We start from the raw sequence: 20,891 nt of genomic DNA on the forward strand, positions 1-20,891 counted from the left end.
TGAAAAAGATAAAAGGACTACGGAATATGAGATTATCATGTGCAACATTTAATATCGAAACCTGCACTAACGAAAATTTTTTTTTACATTTTTGACATTTATGAAATAAATATGTAAATTCAAAATAAGTACAAATAGTCCAAGCTGTACTGTCTGCATTTCTTTTTTGGTTCAGTCATATTATTATCTGAAGAAATAAAAACTTTTATTAACAAACAATTTCAACAGCCCCTGTGATAAAAAAAATAAAATAAAGTATGTACTTACTTGAAACAGAAGATTTTTGTTCAAACTCGAATAAACTGTGTCCTCTATTTTTGAATTTTGCAGTACTGCTCCTCAATAAATAATTATATCCAAAGTTCAAATCACAAATAAGTACATGTCACGTCAAACGAACCAATTTATCGTGTTTTATGAAAGCATGATCGTACAAGACTGATAGATTCTACTAATATCGAATATCCGTCGTTTCGTCCCACCGTGAGCAAGTGTGAACATGCAACGGTTTTTCATGTCCACACTTGCTCTGATACGTTCGATAAGACAATGCACAGACATGTTTGTGCTTCATGTATTTTCATACATTCTTACGTGTGACTCTTTTAATGACACATTTTACCTTTTCGTTCACAAGTTTGGTATGTAATGTGTTTTTATTAAAAAAGTGTTTTTTTTTATTATTTTACTTCTTAATTAGGTACCTATTGGAAGCATATATATTTTGAAGTAACAAACAAATAGCAATAGTAAGGGGGTCTATTTTTGCTGTCGTCGACCCCCAAAGTTTTTATTGAAACTATCGACCCCTGGAAAGTTCAAATCAACCCCAGGGGGTTGATATCGAACCCTTTGGGAACTCTTGGTTTACAGCAAGAAAGGAGTAAGTCCTTCAATGAATTCCCTCTGATGGCCACTTCCAGAGGTTCCTAGATTATTTCCCATCCAAGTACTGTCCAGGCTCAAACATGTTTAGCTTCAGGTGGATGACCTATTCTGAAATGCAAGTGGTATGGCTGTGTGAGGAAAACGAATGAAGGTTTACGCCCAGTTAAATGTGTTTAACAGTTGTGATTACAGTGACAAGTATGGCCACCAGGTGACCTCTATGGATGATATATTGCCCAAGAAGCACCCAGGGTAAGATTAGTGATCAATTCACGTCAGAGGGCACCAGTTGTTGAGTTGGGAGGTTAGATCTCAGGAGCAGGAGCAGCCAGAGGAACAATAACATGTGAGCATTGTGCTTTTTGAAGAATTAGTGAGCAGCCACTCCTGGGGCAGGTAATTTGACAACTACTGTGAAGTGACCCAGTCTGTCTTGCTGTGATGAATTATTCTACAGCCATATAGCATTCAGCTGGGCACAAAGCTTTGATTTTAAGTTATGACTCTGCACCAGTGGTTGCCCAGGGGAGCTTTCATACATTTTTTATGAAATGTTAAATATACACAATCCTGTAAAAATGAAATCATTTTATCTGGAAGAAATCTGTTAAAATGCCCTTTTTTCTTTATTTCTAGATAAAGTCTGACAAAGAAAAACACTTGTTATTTGCAGTTTTTGATGAAAATCAAAGCTGGTATATCAATGAAAATATTCAACAATACTGCACAGATTGCTCTAATGCTGATCGCACAAGCATTGAGTTTTACAAGTCAAACCTGATGAACAGTAGGTATCCTTTTTATCGTATTTAACATCTAAACTGTAATTTTAAGCCGGGGCCCATGCTTTGCTGGGACGCCCCTTCAGTATATGTTCAGGGGGAGCAGCCATGGACTATTCAATATCTCCCCCTGGACACTAGATGGCAACCCCCCTGGGTTGGAGCGGTGCCTTGGTCTCTCACAGGGCTCCATGGGAATTGGAGTTTGGTGCAGCCCTGTTGGGTACCGCAGGCGCCGCCAGGGGGTGCTGCAGCTGGGACTCCTGAGCCCTTATGGGGCAGTGATTTCACCAAACCCGGAAGTGTAGCAGAAACTCAGCAATCAAGCACTTGGAGCACTTAAGGGGTGCCTTATAAAAAGAGCCAGTGGCCACCACTGAGGAGGCTGAGTCGGGAGGAGGAGGACAACGCTTGCCAAGAGGAGTGATGGAGAAGATTGTGTTGTGGTGACTTTCTTTGGGTTTATTTGGTGTGCTTAGTGCTTGGGACTGTGTTTTACCTGAGGGACACGGGGAAGATGTGGACCCCAGGCGAAGAAGAAAAAATCATTTTTTGATTTTAACGTGCCTACGTTGTCAGTCTGTGTCGTGTTGGGCACATACAGTATATAGCTCCTTTATCACAGTAAATATTTACAAACATTTGCATATCTGAAACTGATTGATTAGATTTTTTTCATATATATGTAGATTTCTATAACATGTGCCCAAAACAAATCATTGATGAAGGGATTAATAAACAATAACCTGTTAAGAAAAGTACAGTTATCAAAAACAACGAGTGTTTGATATTGCAGTCTTATTCAGTGAAATGGCTTAAATCTAAATGTGTGCATATTGGCCATTGAGAAAGTAGGAGTTTACAGCAAACAAATGCGAACTACTATCCTAATTGTGAGTAATTTGTTACTCTGCAAACAGTAAGGTTTCTCCATCAGCACTCCATGCCGCTAAGTAACTTTGTAACAGTGAGAAAGTCAATTAACCTGGCAGTGCCCCCCGTGGCAATAATATAGAAGCACATGTAGTATACAATTATGATTCCCAAATCACTGGAAATAAACATGTCATATGACTAAATTAATTTTAAATGCTCTGGCAAATCACTTAATCTGGATGCAATCACTCAAATAAAAATCTTATTTGGTCATTTGTATTCATCATATAAATGATAGTATAAAAGAAAATTAATAAATATATACAACTTCAAGCTCCAGGTTCCAAGCAGCAGATGGCTTCAATAATTCATATTGCCATCTGACTGGTTAAGGTAAGTTAACATATAGGTGAGATAATATAGAAGTGAGAACTCTGAAGCATTTTTGTAGGACTCAATGTCCATCTATGCCCATGGCCATTACTCTTGTTTAGCATAGCATATCAAGGGAAACTATCTGATCATCACCAAATGTAAGTTTCAGTTCTGAATCCCAATATTTTTAATCAGGGGGTGTCGTTTTCAGTTATTAATTCTTCTCAGGATGTAACAAACAGCTTAAAAAGTACCAAGTTATAGAAGGAAGAACTTCCATAAATTAACAGAGTTGGAACATTCAAATGAGATGCTTAGCATCAATTTTTCTCAAGGAGAAGATTCTTTACTGTATAGAAGTGGTAGAAGTAAAAGCACAGGGATCTAGTAGAAGGAAGATATCAGGTCAGGGTGGAACATGACTAGAGAGGATCAAAGAAAGAGAGTTAGAAATGAAGAATGCAGAAGAAGCAGATGGGAGAACATCCAAAATATAAATAGTGATGTACCAAAAGTATTAAAGGAAAAGAGATGGCAGTATGGGACATCAGCCAGTCTGATAATGTACTGCTTATGGTACACAATGATGAATTTACATTAAATATATTGATGATTTTAATTTCCACAAGAAAGTTGAACTTTTTCAAAATGGTATTTCAGGATAGAGTGGTAAGAGGTGACTGAAAGGGTAAAGGCAGCATACAATGCGGCAACTGGCCTCAGATGGAAGGGCAAGAGAATGAAATAAAAGAAGAGGGTAGGAGAAGAGGAGAAGATGATAGAACTTCACACTTTTTGAGAACTGACCTCAGCTGTCCACCAGCTGGAAGGGTATCATTGTAAAAGATTGAAGTGTGGAAATGTCACCCCAAATAGGCGCAAAAATACCTTTCAACCTCATGCTATGATGATTATAGTTCTTTTGGTATTTCTTTTTATGTGCTCAAGAAACTTTTTTCAAGTCTTCTTTCATTTTTTTCTAGTATAATTACAAGTATGCTAAATTCAGTATTGTTATTTTCTTGCAGATTGAATTAGTTTTACAACATACTATTTTATTTAATTGTTACATTTTTATTCCACCATGATGGATTTTTCTGCTATTTTATGGTAGCTCCTTCATCAAGATGCAGAGCCTGGTTGCTAAACTCTGAATTGTAGCGTCAGCACAACACCATTTAAGTCAGTAGCTTTGTCCGAATTTGTGGATAACTTGTAAGTGATTTTCGCTGCATTTAGGTTTTTGAATTCAGGGTTAATGATGTTTCTGGCAATGTATTTAGATTCTGACTTCATTTTGTGTTTGTGCTTTGGACATAGGTGTTGTTTATTTAATAAAATGCAACATTAGAAACATTGGAAGACTTTGACAACAATGCTTCATAACATGGTATTTTCTCAGTTTTCTCAATTCTTTCCTTCCCTAGCAGAACATGTGTCATATCCCAAGACCTTGATTGTCTTGAAATATTTGTTTTTAATGAACTCTGGTTATTGTTTTTTTTTTTTTTTGTTATTTTTTTAATACAAGTGAGGATTAATATATTGGCTCTGGTTGCATGTGTGTCTACTGGTTTTCAAATTCCCGTTCTCTTTATTTGGCTAAGATTTTGCTCACAAATGAGCCTTGGTTATTTATTGAGCCTTGGCCCAACATCCTCTAGTGTGGAGCTGCTTTCACAGCTCATCACCATGGAGCATGATTGGCATTCACCTGAGAAAACCACAACTGGCATCTTTGCCATTGGCACCCCATTCTCTTCACAGATGAGAGCAGGTTCACAATGGACACATGTGACAGACATGAAAATGTCTGGAGACACCGTGGTGAACGTTATGCAGCCTGCAACATCATCCAGCATGACCAGTTTGGCGGTGGGTCAGGGATGGACTCGGGAGGCATACCTTGGAGGGTTACACAGACCTCAACGTGCTAGGCAACGGTACCCTGACTGCTGTTAGGTGTCAGGATGAAATCCTCTGAGCCACTGTCAGAGCCTATGCTGTATCGGTGTACACAACACCACCATGTAGCACCACAGGCTGTCCAGGAGCTCACTGTTGCCCCGGTCAAGGTCTGGGAGGAGATCTTCCAGGTCACCATCTGCTGTCTTCTCATCAGGACCATGCCCAGATGTTGTCAGGACTGCATACAGGCATGTGGGGGCCATACACACTATTGAGTCACATTATGAACTGCCATGATGAAATTCACCCATTCAAGTTGGATCAGCCTGTGATTTCAGTTTTTGACTTTGATTTTCTGTGTTTTGAATTCATCCCTCAATGGGTTGGTGATTTTGGTTTCCATTGACCATTCTCAATGAATTACATAGTGTTTCTCAATAAAGATTTTCCTCTTGAATATTTTGTTCATCAAGATCCGATGTGAGATTTAAGTTTTCTCTTAATTTGTTTAAGCAGTGTATATACAAAAAGCCAGATGGTAAAAATAATTTCAAAAAATGGTAGGGGAAGTAGTGAATGTTTCATTTGTAAAGCAATTTGGAACTTTAATCAGTACAGTAGACCAAATAGTTATTCATATCTTACCATAAATGAATATGCACAAGTAAAATGAATTCTTTATGGTAAATGCAGCACATTAATTGTCTTCTTGCTAGTGTTTGTGATCAATATTTGAACATATTTCAATTAATACATAAATCTACTATGAAATATTCAAAACCGACTGTGATTTTAGATCTTCTTCAGGTTTTCATGTAATATTTTCAGAACCTGAGGCTAAAGTACTGCTAATTGGTGCCTGCTGTATGCAGAATTCATGCAACCAGTTGACAAGATCCTAATTCTTCCAGGAGAACCACTACAATACATGCTATGTGTGATGAAGTGCTGTTGGGCATACTTGATCAACAAGACCATGTCTCTCAGCTTAATTTGCTCTAAAAGACCTAAAATATCATAATGTATTGATCTCCAACTACAGTTATGGAGGGCTGCAGTGGCTGCAGGTTTTAATTCTAACCCTTTTCTTAATAGGTGACAAGTTTTTCTGCTAATTAACTTCTTTCGAATTAATTTTAATTGACTTGCTTTGTAAGATTTGTTCCCCTGAATTTCTTCATCGTTCCTCTGAATTGCTTCATTTTTTTCCATAAATGGCATTCAAACAGAAATGAAATGTGAAGTGAGGGGTTAGCATAAAAACCTGCAGCCACTGCAGCCACTGCAGCCCTGCAGAACTGGAGTTGGGGACCACTGTCATAATGTATGTGCGATTAGCTATCAGTTGGCAGACATGTTCAAAATCAAGTGCTTACCTGATGTGCGCATTCTTTCCCTCTGATCGTGTTAAGTAAGCACGTCATTTTTTTATTTACAATAAGACATGAAAGTCACTAATAATGTTATTTGAGAAATATTTATTTATTTTTTTTATTAATTTTATTACAATCCATACATAGCAATCAAGTTTTTACAAAAAGAAGAATTATGTTAAGAACAGATCGAGAAATATTTATAAAGCATTCAGAGGGCTAGAGAACATGAAATCATGACAAAACAAAGAATAGTTACTAACCAATTGTAACTAGAAAATAAATCAAGTAGGAGGCAAGCGTACAGTACTTAACTGAAAACACAAACTAAGCAAGACATAAAAGTACCGAGCACAGTCAAAAGTCCAGAAACTGAAGTCACAAACAGGAGGTAGTAACGAAAACAAGCACTAGTGAACAAAACATTTGCCTCAATGGTGAAGTGACAATAATTATTTAAAATGCCTCCTTTCGTTTTAAAAGGATATGGGCAAGTGATTATAATAAGTGCTGTTACAAGGCAATGGCAAAAAAGAACAAGCTTAGTAAAAGATGTGCACAAATTTGTGGCATTACAATAATAATCTAATTTTAACCATTAATAGCTATCATCAAATTACATACATTTTCCCAGAAAGTACAGGGTGTACAGAACTCTCTACCTAGGGAGAATTATTATAGGCTTGCAAGGAAAAGATAATACTTCCAACATAAAATGATATATATTAAAATGTAGTGTTTAGTCTGACAAATGTGCATGCACTTTATAGATGAAAGGTAGCACAGCAGTTAGGACTGCTGCTTCATGGATCCAGGCTTTCAATTTCCATGACTGTGATCAGAATAAGCTGAATCAGGAAATGATTGGATCAAAAATATATTGTATATGATTTGAGATGAAGGACCTTAAAATAATGGTAAAGGTGAAATGGGTGAAATGTTATGTGCAGAGCAGTAAATAAGGAGTGAAGTAATAATGTTGGTTCTTACTGGCTGATGTTTAATTGGACTTCTAAGATACAACAAAAACAATAACCTACACTAATACTTTATATAAAAACAGATAAACAGGAAAGTAAATGGTGTTGATCCGGTACCAATGACATTTATTGCTTTGTTACAGGCATTAATGGCTACTTGTATGACAACCTCCATTTCAAAGTGTGCTTGGGAGATATTGCCTTTTGGCATGTTATGTACATAGGAGCCCAAAATGAGTTTTTCTCTGTGTACTTTTCCGGAAACACATTTCAACTGGATAACATGTACGAGGTGGTCCTTACTCTTTTCCCCATGTCAGCTGAAACAGTGTATATGGAGTTTGAAAAAATGGGTAAGTGATGACTTTGTGTTTTAATACTCCTTCAAGACCAACAAAACTTGACAAACTGGTTGCTGAATATTCTTTTAGCAATACCAAAGGTATACTATAGAAATACCTAATGAATCCAGTGTATTTCAGGAGAATAATGGCCTCGTAGAAACATCTTGCCATCTCAGAACAGGTCCTAATAGAAAACTAGAAAAAGAGATAGTTTCAAGCATCTCTGATCGGACACTATGCAGTATGAGAAATACGTAAGAACAGCCATTACAACACAATATGAAGATTATATGATGTACCCCAAACTCTTCTCATCTATTGGCAAACATCTGGTAAAAAGTTCTGTGTTAACATAGTTAGTATGCAACCTTTCAAAGAAAACTCTGTTAGAAACACATTTGTTCAAAGACCATAATTACAGTAACGCAGGAGAGTGGGTTTTGTATTTTATCCGACTCACTGTGTGTATATTATTATTATTGTTAAAGTTTTTATTATTATTATTATTGTTGTTGTTGTTGTTTTAGTTAACCAGACACCTTTACTCAATGATAACCACATAATACCACAGTTAGTCCCTCTGTTAGTTGAAAAACAACAAAGCACAAAGGCAAAGTTTGTGTGTTCTTTCGATGTCTGTGTGGATTTTTCTCAAGTTTCACCCCTCGGTTGAAAGACATGCAGGCTACATTTCTTGCCAGCCTGAAGTTAGCCTGGTGTGAGTAATCGTGAGTCTTTACATGAATGTGCCATGCAGCACTCACAGGTCCCCTTTCCAGGACTGGTTGTATCATTTTGCCTTTCAGGATACATTCTAGTCCCCCATAACCCTACATTTGGATTAAATGACTTCAGAATACAGGTGCATGAAAGACTGCAAATAAATTTAAGTTAAGTTCTCTTCAAAACTAGTCATATAACAGAACATTCTAAGACGTTTTAATGTAGGTTAAGAAGTGTTTGTGCATTTCACTTTCACCAAACAACTAATCTTTTAATTCTCGCGGATACGCCTCTTCATTGGGAAAAAACACTGCTTTTCCCTGATGGCAACACGAATTAGATGATCTACAAGTCTTGGGCTTAAAGTTTAAAGACGAACAATATCTACATACTTCTGTTATGTCACCTATGTCCATATATTCAATCTCTTTTTGCTGTTTCGTAGTTTCACCGAGTAATAATTTCCGTTTGCTTGCACTAATTTGATCTTTACTATCAGTTTTTTTGAAACTTTCGAATTTTAGTACTTTCATTATCTCTAACCTGCTCTGCATGTGTATCACACCAACATTTTTGAACCTCTTTGCGACATTCTACTTTATCTTCTACTCTTTGTCTTTTATTTCTGGCCCCAGGCATGGTTAAATCTCTCTTTTCGTGGGACTTGAAATTATCTCTCTGAAAAATCTTGTGTTGTCCCAGGATAAAAAGTCTTCTCTTGTCCCAGGATTTTTTTTATATAATAGAGAGATATTCTTTTATTTAATTGAATACATGGATGGATGAATACACGTGCTGTTTTCTGACTTTGAAAATGTGAATTATTCTACATTTAATTTACTTGAACTTAATATATACATAGACTATAGGAAAATATAGGATATAAAACTTACTCTGGAGCCTCAGGTATAATATTCATTTTGCACTATTAATCAGTTATTTGTTTTAATCCATCTAGGTGAGTGGATAATTGGTGCTTTAGACTCCAACATCAGAGACAGAGGCATGAGAGCTAAATACACTGTTTACAATTGTGACCGAGAAGACAAGAATATGATAACAAACCCTGAAGAAGATGACTATTATGAAGTATTAGATTATATTGAGCAACGGTGGTCTCCACGTGGTTTTAATGAAAAAAACAGAATAGCTGTGATTAAACTATGCAAGAAAATGTCTACCTTTAACGCCACATCTGGCCCTCAAAATGGCACAGCTAAAGCACTTAATCCAAACTGTAAAATAAAAAGTACTCAAATTATTGAAGACAAAATTAGCAAGGCAGTTAAATCACTAGAAGAACCCACTGATGATGGGACTGTGTCAAGCAACCTTATGAGTCCCACAGATATAAAAGAAGACCTCCAGTCTTCAAGCATGAAAAGTCAAACTGCATTGTTTTCACAGGAGGAGAGTGCCACAGTTGGAGAAAAATTAAATAAGCCTGGTACGACAGAAGTCCCAGATATTACCATGATTCCAACTATTCCGATATCTCGTAGCTTACACTCAGGCGCCAATGGGATTGCTGGTATCCCAAACCACACAATTTCTGGTGAAACTTATGAACACAAAGTAGAAGAAAACAGAGAAATGCGCTATCAGAGAAGCGTGGACTCTCAAGAGAAAAGGAGAAATATTAACAGTGGTAATATGACTTTAAATCTCCCACAAAACATTGCAAATTCTGAAAAGAAATACAAAAATGGGTCTTTGAAGTCAGAAAAAAATATATCTGAGAGAATGACAACTGTAATACCTCCAGCAAGAACCCATAACAAGCGAACAGAAAACAAAATTCTTCCGCAAACTAACAAATTAAAGACAAATGATGCTAAATTCAAAACACCCACAGAAAAGGGAAGGTTACTTAACATAAATACATTTTTAAATGAAACAAACAAATCTGACAAAAAGTTTAATGTAAGTGAAAGAAACAAAGAAAGAAGCACACACCATCCTCAAATGGAATTATCAAAAATAAATGAAAATATTTCAAATAGTGAAAATATAAACTTACAAAATTCATTCATCAAAGAACACCCTAAACCAGATAAATCAATGTTTGATTCTGGGGGAGAAGTAAAAGGAAATGACAGAATAAACAAAAACAACTTGCATGAAGAAGGAAGTGACGTTAAATCGACTCAGATTTTTAAACGGGAGAATCAAAAAGAGCATAACAGTCAACACGAAAATCAGGTGCTTAAAGACCTTGGAACTAAGGAACTGCTGAATTTAAACCAGACAAATGAAATTAATAAATCAACCGTTAAAACAATAAAAAGTGAAAAAGAAGTCAAACAAAATGTCACCGATTCAAAAAAAACAGAACAGAAAACTGAAGAAGTTCAAGTGAACTCATCAGCAATAAACCAATTACCTGGGAAAAACCCTGACGCGTCATATTATGATGAATATAGTCTTGGGGAGAACGACACCCAGGAAGATTTTGACATCTATGATGAAGGAGGATTCAATGTACGAACTAATGAGGGAAGAATACGCTATTACTTTATTGCAGCCGTGGAAGTGATGTGGAACTTTGGCATTAAGAAAACCCCACAAGAAACTCAATCGCGGTAAAAATGTTGATTTTTTTTTTTTCTTTTCCATAGTTTTATTTTTTGAAGTTAAGGCAAATAATTTAAAATGTCAGATTTCTGATTTGACTGATTAACCTTTGTGATGGCCGCTCTATATAGCACCTGACTCGGCACAGACCACGCAGAGGCACGTGTAAAATCAACAGGCTTTATTGCACTTCTTCAGCCTGTGGACGCACGTCTTCCCCGTGTCCCACAGGCCCAACACAGTCCCAAAAACACTTACAATAGAGCATCAACAACTCTTCCTGGCACCTCCACTCCTCCCAGGCAACCTCGTCCTCTACCTCCCGATTCTGGCTCCGAATGAAGGAGGGTTCGCCCTTTTATGGTCCACCCGGCAGTGCTCCAGGTGCTTGACCAGCTGGTCTTACTTGAGCCTCTGGGTGGGTCTGGCAACTCTTCCATTGTGGCGGCTGGCTCTCCGCAGCACCCCCTAGCGGCCACCACATCTCCCAACCGGGCATGGTGGACTCCATGGAGCTACGGGGAAGACTAGGGAAGGACCCATGGTCAGGGAGGCTGCCCCAGGCGCCCGGGGAGACATTGCACTGCCCATGGTGGCTCCCCCAGGACGTATGTAGCAGAGGCGTCCCGGCCAGGCATGGGACCCGGCTGTCCGTCACACCTTTTATCTGTAGCTTAGCATTAACTCTGTCACATATGCAGTCTATGGCAATGGTTCTCAAATGCAGTCCTGACAGTTTCCATTTCAGGGTTTTTTTGTTATTGCGTGTGTCACTGAAATTAAAAAATGAAGAAATAATTTAATTAATGCATAAACAAGTAAGCAATAAAAATGTATTTGATGACACATTTAATTATTTATACTCATATTTCAAGTTGTTATTATTTATTTACTGTACTGCCATATTTCCCAGTACTTTTATATTTTGTGTATTTATTGATTTAATTTTGTCCGAAACATTCCTCCATGCCTATCTGTGGAACTGATTTTGGCCAAGCCTATTTGGCTATTCTATCCACGACATCCATGATCTCTCAGCTGAGGTAACAGTAAACATTCAAGCAAGCCGTTTTGTAGGCACTGTATTTAACTTATTTTTATATGTGCAAGTGACATTTGTAGTCTTTTAGAATTTGGCTTGATTAATATTGAAAGCTATTTGCAGGCTCGGCTATCATAGAGGCACATTGTTTAGCACCTCAGAGCTTTAGAGTCTTGGTTTCGAATACCACTATGGCCACTGTCTGTGTGGAGTCTGCACAGAAAGCTATGTCTTCATGTTTTTTTGCTCAGTTCTTTTGTTTTCCTACCAAATCCTAAAAAAACATGCACATTAAGTGAAATGCTTGTGTATGAATGTTCACTTTGATGGAATTGTGGTGGATTCCTGTCTTATACCTGAAGCTACTGTGACAGGCTGTAGACCACCAGAGCCCTAATCTGCTGTAACAGAAGTAATTTATTAACGCTATTATAAATACTCATTTCTAGGAATGTTAGGAAGACAGATCATTGTAGTACAATATACTTAAAGAAACTAAAGAAAACTATTACTGTGAAAATGAAATTAAAACTGCATCTCTGCTGCTACTCATTAGTATTAAAAATGACTTAGAAGGGGAGCTTATAGCTTTACAGGGCATTTACAAGGACCCCTTTCTTTTTAGGCTGTTTCTTCTAAAATAATACTTAAATTCATTTAAACAGATTTTCAAAATCCATTGAACAGTAAGTTGTGTATATTTAGCAGAAGTTTAGGGGCCTTAATAATGTCACTGTAGTATATTTAATACAGAATACATTACTTTAGCTGAGGCAGTTATAAGAGTTAAGTATTGATGAAGGTGTGGATTAACAATGAAGATGAAATGCATTAGTGATCCAGACATTTGTTCAATAAGCTGTGAGTGAAACTGGGAAGTAGAATGATAAAGTGCTTTACCTACCTCTGAGATTGTAATATCAGTCTAGATGTTTGATTCAAGGATAGTTTCTCCTGAATCGAATTAGAGGTCAGAGATGTTGAGTTTGAATGGACCCTGACCAAATCCTTAGTAGTGAAGACAGTTACAAGTTGTTCTGGTTAGAAGCATGTTGGGGGCCTATGAGGGCAATCCTACAAAGCCCTGCAGGAGTCCGAGGGGAGGCTGTCATCTAGCGTCCTGGGGAGGTAATGTTCTACCCAGGTTTGCTGACCCGGTCCTCTCAGTGAAGAGGCGTCTTGGCCGGGCAAGGACTCTGGCTGTCTGTGACAGTGGAAATCATTGGTAAGGGAAACTTGTCTGCCTGGAGGTACAGACCTTCTTTGCAGTGTTCTCCAAATTTGACTAACAGCTACTGGCAGGCCAAAAAGGGTCTTCTCGGCACAGATGTGGAAAAGCTGACGTCAGCTGGGAATATTTTATAAAAGTTTGAGTAACAAAGTAAATAGACCCTGCTTTGAGGAGTTAGTTACAATAGCACTTGTTGGGAATTAGTGTCTGGCAGAGGTTAGTGCAGTAATTAAAAAACTTCATAGTGGCAGGGCTACAACGGTAGGTTGGTTATTGCAGGGATGTTTGGTCAACTGTGTGGAATGTGGAGACTGTACCTCAGGACTCTCAAACTGACTCAAGGGTACCCATTTTTACAGAGGGGCACAGAACAGTTTGCTCCAATCACCCTATTCATTCACAGAGTACCCAGTTTGAGAACTTAAGGGTTGCATCTCTGTCCTACCATAATGCGATTGATGGTGTGCATTTTAAAACACCCAAATATGAGGTCATGGTCCTCTCCTGAACAAAAAGAGGACTATTCAGGTCACCCACTCTGACAGGTTCAGGAGTTTGTGGAGTAGTTCATATAACTTTATATAAGTTTATATAAAATGTGCAAAAGAAAGGGTCGAGGTGATCGGGTATTTGAGAAAGATCAGTGACATAATGTTGTGACAGAAATTTTGCAGACATTGCACAGAACCAAGTGGTAAAAAGGGAAGCTAACTCCTAAGATGAACCTTTTAATTGACTATTCAAACTACATTTCTATCCTCAAGTACAAAATGGTCACCAGCTCTTGGTAGGGATTAAAAGAATCTGACTGTGACTACAAATGGCTGAAATGAGGTTCCTGCACAATGATGTTGAGCCCACTCTTGGTGACAGAGTGAGTACTTTAGCAAGAAAAGTAGAACCACTGCTTCCCTGGTTTGAGCCAAGCTAGTTGAGGTGTATGCAGGTTTGAGTTGTAGTTAAAATGCCTCCATTAGCAGGTGTACCAGGCACGACCCACTGAAAAAAGACCAGAGACAGACTCAGGATGACTGGCCTGGAAGTGTCTGAGCTTTTCCTAGAAGGAGTTTTAAAAAAATTGCTGAGCATACAGTTGCTTAGTCTTTCCAGCAAACTGCCATCGTGAAAATTTTCAGGATTAACAAAGTGAAATGTTTAATTCACATATTTTATTTGTTGGAATCCACGTTTTGTTTTTATGAATAGAATAAATTGTGAGTAATAGCATTATAAAATAAACATTTCAAAATAAGTTAACTGAGAGCACACACATACACACCCTTAAAGCTCATTTAGAGGTGCCAGTAACCTTAAATGTGGGGCATTTTTATGTATTAGGAACTCATAACCTATTTGGACATGAACAGAATGAGTAATTTCCACACATAAAGATACCAAGCAACATATCCAAGTCATGCGCCTGGAGGTGTGAGGCCACAACAACCACTAGGCCCCCATTTTCTCCCCCTACCCTACTAATTGTATGTGTGTTTCTGGTGGCACAGTGGCACAGTGGTCGCGCTTCCCATGTCCTCCCTGCATGGAGTTTGCATGTTCTCCCCGTGTCTGTGTGTGTTTCCTCCCACAGTCCAAAGACATGCCGGTTAGGTGGATTGGCGATTCTAAATTGGCCCTAGTGTGTGCTGGGTGTGTTTTTTGTGTGTCCTGTGGTGGGTTGGCACCCTGCCCAGGATTGGTTCCTGCCTTGTGCCCTGTGTTGGCTGGGATTGGCTCCAGCAGACCCCCGTGACCCTGTGTTCGGATTCAGGGGGTTGGAAAATGGATGGATGGATGGATGTGTGCTTCTTGGTTCAGCCCTCCAAACTGTCTTGCTAACATTTCAATAATCATTACAGAATGTTCAAAGCATTTTCCTCCTTTCTAGTATTTAACTTCTTCACCCTTCCAGTGATCCAACTGGATGAGTGCACAGGCTCATTTGAGCCTGTCTATCAATGTAATTGTCTTCTTTTTTCACATGGCCTTCTCATATGTACAGTTAAATGAAAAAAAAAATGAAAGCAGCATACTTGATATGGCACAGCTTCAAAGGCACTTGTTGGAAACATTTGAAGATGCACACCTATCGTGCACAGTTTTACTCCAGTTTGTCATTTAAGTTACTTTCTCCCATCATGTTTTCTCTCCTAGAAGTAAAAAAAATGAATGGCAGAAGTCTTTCCCTGAGTATAAAAAAGTAATTTTCAGAGAGTATCTTGATAGTGAATTTACAAATATGGCTATTCGAGGTGAGATGGAAGAACACCTGGGAATCCTTGGGCCAGTTATAAGGGCTGAAATTAACGATTTTATTGTAGTAAGTATGGATTCTGTTCTATGATTCCCTTGTATACTCACTGAAAATGTTGCTACTTTTTATTTTCCTTTGTATTCTAATGAATTGTATCTCTAATTTAGTTTCAGATTAACCCTTAACCAAAAATATATTGGTGTTAATTACTAAAACAACTTTTTATGTCTTTGGTATTCACTTTTGAGCAGAAAACTATGATGCCAGCTTGCCTCTCTGTATGAAGGTGCTGTCTTAGAAGGCCGTAACGGTGCTCCATGTTTGTTGACTCATTTCTAAATACAGTGCAATATTTAGTTAAATGTTAATCTGATTATAGTGCCCAATGACTTGATTAACCCCTCTACTCCACAGTTTAAAATTATAAGTCAAACATTGGGATTGAGTTGGTGTGATGAGGTTTATGGTAGCTCTAAGGTCTGAGGATCTGTGCTGGTATATGGAAGCTTGCCAGTTCAAATCCTGTTACTGCCAGAAGGGTTTCTACTCCATTGAGCCCTTAACCTGAAAGTGGCCACAGGGTGCTGTACGATGGCTGACCCTCCACTCTGACATCCAAAAGAGGGTCATGCAAAACACAATTTCCCCTCGGGGATTAATTGTATGAAAATCAAAATTCAGAAGGGATTAAATTGCACATTACAGACGTTCATTTAAGGGTACAGTATTTGCATACATTTCGGGCACACTGTGTACAAATGACAATACTTTTTCTACATGGACCCCCATCTTAGGTTTGGGACATTTGGCATCACAAGTGTTTATGATTACTCAGTGCTTCATTACTGCAGAAATATAATAACTCGGTTTGCTTCTGCTCTTTGGCACCACCAGTGCACCACCATACCACCCACAACATCTGTAGTTGCTTTTGTTCAACATGAGGACAAGAGCTGTGACAATAAAAGCTAGCGAAGCCTCCTGAAGACTGTGTCTGATCTGTCAGATTGGCACTTGGAACTTTTTCTTTACCATAGTGAGGATTCTTCTGTCATCAGTAGTGGAGGTCTTCCTTGGCCTACCAGTCCCGATTACGATTACTGAATTTATCAGTGTATTCCTTCTTCTTAATGATTTCCTGACAGTTGATTTACATAATCCTAAAGTTTTATCAACGTCTCTGATGGTTTTATTCTTGCTTTCATCCTCATAATGGCTTCTTTGACTTTCATTGGCACAGCTCTTGTCCTCATGTTGATCAATGGCAACCATCCATCCATCCATTATCCAACTCACTATATCCTAACTACAGAGTCTGCTGGAGCCAATCCCAGCCAACATAGGGCGCAGGGCAGGAAACAAACCCTGGGCAGGGCATCAGCCCACCGCATGGCACACACACACTAGGGACAATGTAGAATCGCCACTGCACCTAACCTGCATGTCTTTGGACTATGGGAGGAAACCCATGCAGACACAGGGAGAACATGTAAACTCCACACAGGGAGGACCCAGGAAGTGAACCCGGGTCTCCTAACTGCGAGGCAGCAGTGCTACCCACTGCTCCACTGAGCCGTCAATGGCAACCACAGAGTCCAAATATTAGAAGCAAGCCTAGGAATCATATGCCAGCACTAACGAAGCACTGAAACACACCTGAGCAATCGTAAACACCCGTGATGCCAATCATTATGGTGCCCTTAAATGGTGGGATCATATATATAAAGTGTTCTACATGCTATGGCTAAAATGCTGTAGGCAAATACCCTTAAATTAAAGGATGCAATGTGCAAATTAATCATGTTTGAATTGTTTGATTTGTATTCTAGCATGTCATGTCCTTGGATCCTTGTCTTTGTTTGACCCCTTGCACCAATTTTGCCCTATCAATGTACTGACTGTTATTTGTCTTGAGGTCAACATAATTTTGTATGATTTGTTTTTTTTTAGTTGTTAGCCTATTGGCTTCAGTTCACCTACTTTAGGATGATGCCGCTGGCAGGAATTAACTTGCTTTTGCCAGTCCTTTAAACTAACGGACTTTGAGAACTTCAAATGAATGAGAATATCTGTTGTGTGTGCATCATTAAACATTGGTGATGCAATAAAATGCTAAAGAGCACAGAGCTGTCCTCATATTGGACACCTGCACTTATTCTAGTCAGGCCGCTGTATAACAGATACTCTATATATTTGTACCCTTCATGTGCAGAGGTAACCTTTTAAAGGATATTTCACATTTGTTTTGTTGTAGCATAAACTAAAGCTTATCAAGTTCAAATCCATTCTTGTGTACACTTTGTACAGATTTTTTTTTTATTTGAATGCCCTTTTGGCATGAAACACATCACTACTCTCTGGTATCATGATCTGTATATTGTCATCAGCCAAAGGTAAGATAGGAGTCAAGATGAAATGTTGGGGTGCCGACCAGGACAACCTGTTTACTAATAATAGTAATAATAAGAATAAGAATAATAAGTTTTCTCAAATTAACAGGAGCACAATGACACAACAAGAAGACAAAAGCACAGTGTAGCCTTAAGCTGCAGTTAACTGGCTCCAGAGAGCGGTCAGGCTTCAGGGTCAGAGCTCCGTAACTCAGGTGGCTCATCTCCCAGTTTAGATGCCTCCTTCTGGCAACACTGTACTTTTATAGCTCATGGACCAGAATGGGTGTAGTCAGTTGCAATCAATGGGGTCTTTTCAGAGCTGTGGGTGGAAACAAATCCAGAAGAGTCAGCGATCACTTCTCCTGACTTCCTGGGGTGGTAGTGCTTACTTCTGACAAGTCCAGAAGGTGACCCTCTGACGCACATGCGTGACAATATATTACTGCAGACATGTGAACGGGCAGTTGTTCTCCACAAATGAACAGCCCTGGCTCTGAAAGACCTTAGTAACTATACTCTTACATTCTAGCTGATTTTGTCAGTAGAGAATAAATCCTATGGATACTTATGATCTTTTACCATCATTCTGCTGTTTTAGACATTCATATGTATATATATTTAGTAAGAAAATCAATAAAATGGTTTTATAGAGAGAAATAGACTAGAACCTCTGAATCCCTTGGATGTTTATAATCATTTATGTTTTTGTAAATATTTTAGGATCAGGCAGGTTCCGCTTTGCAGTCAACATTGCCCTTTTAGACTCTAAACCTCTGCGACTCTGAATCGAATTAAAGGATTTTGAGAATGTTAAGTTATGCTACATGGCGGTGGAAGGAGTTTAAAGTTAGCTAACATGCTGTTGAATACCTTGTGTATTCTTTATTAATTGGCTATTAGTTCTTAAAAAAAGGAAGCACTTACAAATGTTAAATTCTGAAAAAATGAAGCATCTAAAATGAAGACACTAAACAGAATCCTCTGCATAAAAATGTATGGTCACGATGATCTGGCAACAACTTCTGAGCCTGGCCTGAATGGACCACCAATCCAGTACACTCAACCTTCATGCATGTCCCCACACCAATCCATACTGCACCAATTTAAAGTCAAGTGCAAGTACATATATATATTTAGGGGTATTGAAGGAAAACTGGAGAAAACTCTGCACATTGACCACACCAAGATTCCATACGAGTCTCATAGAGATGTTAAACAGTAAGACTGACCAGTGCACCACCATGCCACCCACAACATCAATTCATTTTCTGCATTTCAAAGAGAACAAGTAACATTATTATTTGTGATACTTGAAGAAAGTCAGCTAGCTGATTAAATGATACATTTTATTATAATCAAATTTGATTTACGTGCAGAATGCTTAATTTGAATAAAAGCTTTTTTCCTGTTTTTTTTCCCAAGGTTATATTCAGGAATCTTGCATCCAGGCCATACTCCTTCCACCTTCATGGAGTATATGACAAAGTCCAAAACAGTCATATATATGAGGCAAGTAAAGAAGCTTCAGAAGCTGTGCAGCCAAATGAGACCCAGAAGTACAGCTGGAAAGTCACAAAGCGGGAAGGCCCCACTAACAAGGAATTTGACTGCAAGACGTGGGCTTATTATTCCAATCTAAACACAGTAGGTATTGTATCTCTAAACATACAATTGTTTTTCATAAAAGTTCAATCAAAACAAATCCTTTAATTTCTTACTATCAAGCTGGAGTGTCAACTTAAAGCCCACAATAATATCCAACAATTACTCTTAGCCGAGACTAAGCTAGCAGTCCAGGACACAAAAGCACTGTAAAATAAACTAACATGAGGGTTTATTTTTTCAATGTATTTTTGGAAACCATCCACATCTGGTTCTTAATGTAAAGTATGAGTTAAATGTAAACGTTAATAATACATAAAACTGAAACTAACTAAGCTAATTAAAATGTTACTGTGGAACCTATGTATGGAATAATCATTAGCATATTCTGAACAACTACACCACCTATTCCAAAAAAGTTGTGACAGTATGGAAAATGCTAATAAAAGCAACAACTTTGAGTTGTGTATTAACTTTGACTTTTGTATTCAAATAAAAACCGTACAAAGACAAGCTATTTCATGCCTTACCTAATCCACAGCATTTTTTTGAAGATTCACATTTATTTTGAAACTGATGCCTGTAACTTGTTACAAAAAATGTTGGGATGGAGTAGTATAGCACTAAAAATGATGTGACAAGTTGAAATAACAAAGTCATGTAAAACAGGTGCTGTTAGAGTATGTAAGAAGCCTCCAAAAAGGATTAGTCTGTCAAGAGCAAGGATGAGTCAAGGCTTGCCAATTTGCCGTCAGATCCATCAGCGAATAACCGCACACTCTGAGCGCACCATTCCCAAAAGACAGATCAGTAGGATTTGTGGCATTTCACCCTGTACAATGCACAATGTAATTAAAGAATTCAAGGAATCCGATCAAATCTCAGTGTGTAAAGGGCAAAACCAAAAACACGTTTGATTTCCAATCCTTCAGACACCACTATCTTAAAATCTGTCGTGCGGCTGGATACGATGAAATGGGCTGGGGGATGCTAGGGGATACTTCAGTAAACCTTTGTCAATCAACACCATTCGCTGCTGCATCTACAGATGCAAGTTAAGGCTTGCAGAAGCCATATAATATCACAGCCCGGAAGCACTGCCAACTCCTCTGGCATCAGTCTCATCCAAGATAGAAAGTAGCACAGTGGAATTGTGTTTTGTGATCCAATTAGTTAACATTTCAAATAGTTTTTTGGAAAAAAAAACAGCTTTTGTGTTCTCTGATCCAAAGAGAAAAAAGGACCATCCAAGCTTTTATTAGTGTCGGGTCCAAAAGCCAGTGTCTGGCATGGTATGGTTGTGTGACAGTGCACATGGCATGGCTAACCTGCACATCTGTGAGGGCACCATTAATGCTTAAGGATTTGAACAACATATGCTGTCAACTACGCACCATCTTTTCCAGGGACAACCTTGCATTTTCCAGCAGGGCAACAGCAAACCACATTCTGCCTGGATTACAAGTGCATGGCTGCAGAAGTAGAGAGTGTGGATATGAGACTGTCCTGCCTGTAATCCTAACCTGCCTCCAAACTAAGAAAGTGTGAG

General features: G+C 38.4%; 1 protein-coding gene across 1 annotated transcript in view; it reads left to right on the plus strand.

Moving 5' to 3' along the window:
* f8 (coagulation factor VIII, procoagulant component) overlaps positions 1 to 20,891 on the plus strand; it is a 131,231-nt gene that overhangs the window by 70,039 nt on the left and 40,301 nt on the right. The window contains exons 11-15 of the mRNA XM_039766528.1: positions 1,525 to 1,675; positions 7,326 to 7,535; positions 9,208 to 10,831; positions 15,248 to 15,413; positions 19,163 to 19,384. Coding sequence (XP_039622462.1) covers positions 1,525 to 1,675; positions 7,326 to 7,535; positions 9,208 to 10,831; positions 15,248 to 15,413; positions 19,163 to 19,384 — 2,373 coding nt within the window. The remainder of the gene's footprint in view (positions 1 to 1,524; positions 1,676 to 7,325; positions 7,536 to 9,207; positions 10,832 to 15,247; positions 15,414 to 19,162; positions 19,385 to 20,891) is intronic.

The sequence above is a fragment of the Polypterus senegalus genome, chromosome 10, assembly GCF_016835505.1.
Source record: "Polypterus senegalus isolate Bchr_013 chromosome 10, ASM1683550v1, whole genome shotgun sequence".
NCBI classification, from domain to species: Eukaryota; Metazoa; Chordata; class Cladistia; order Polypteriformes; family Polypteridae; genus Polypterus; species Polypterus senegalus.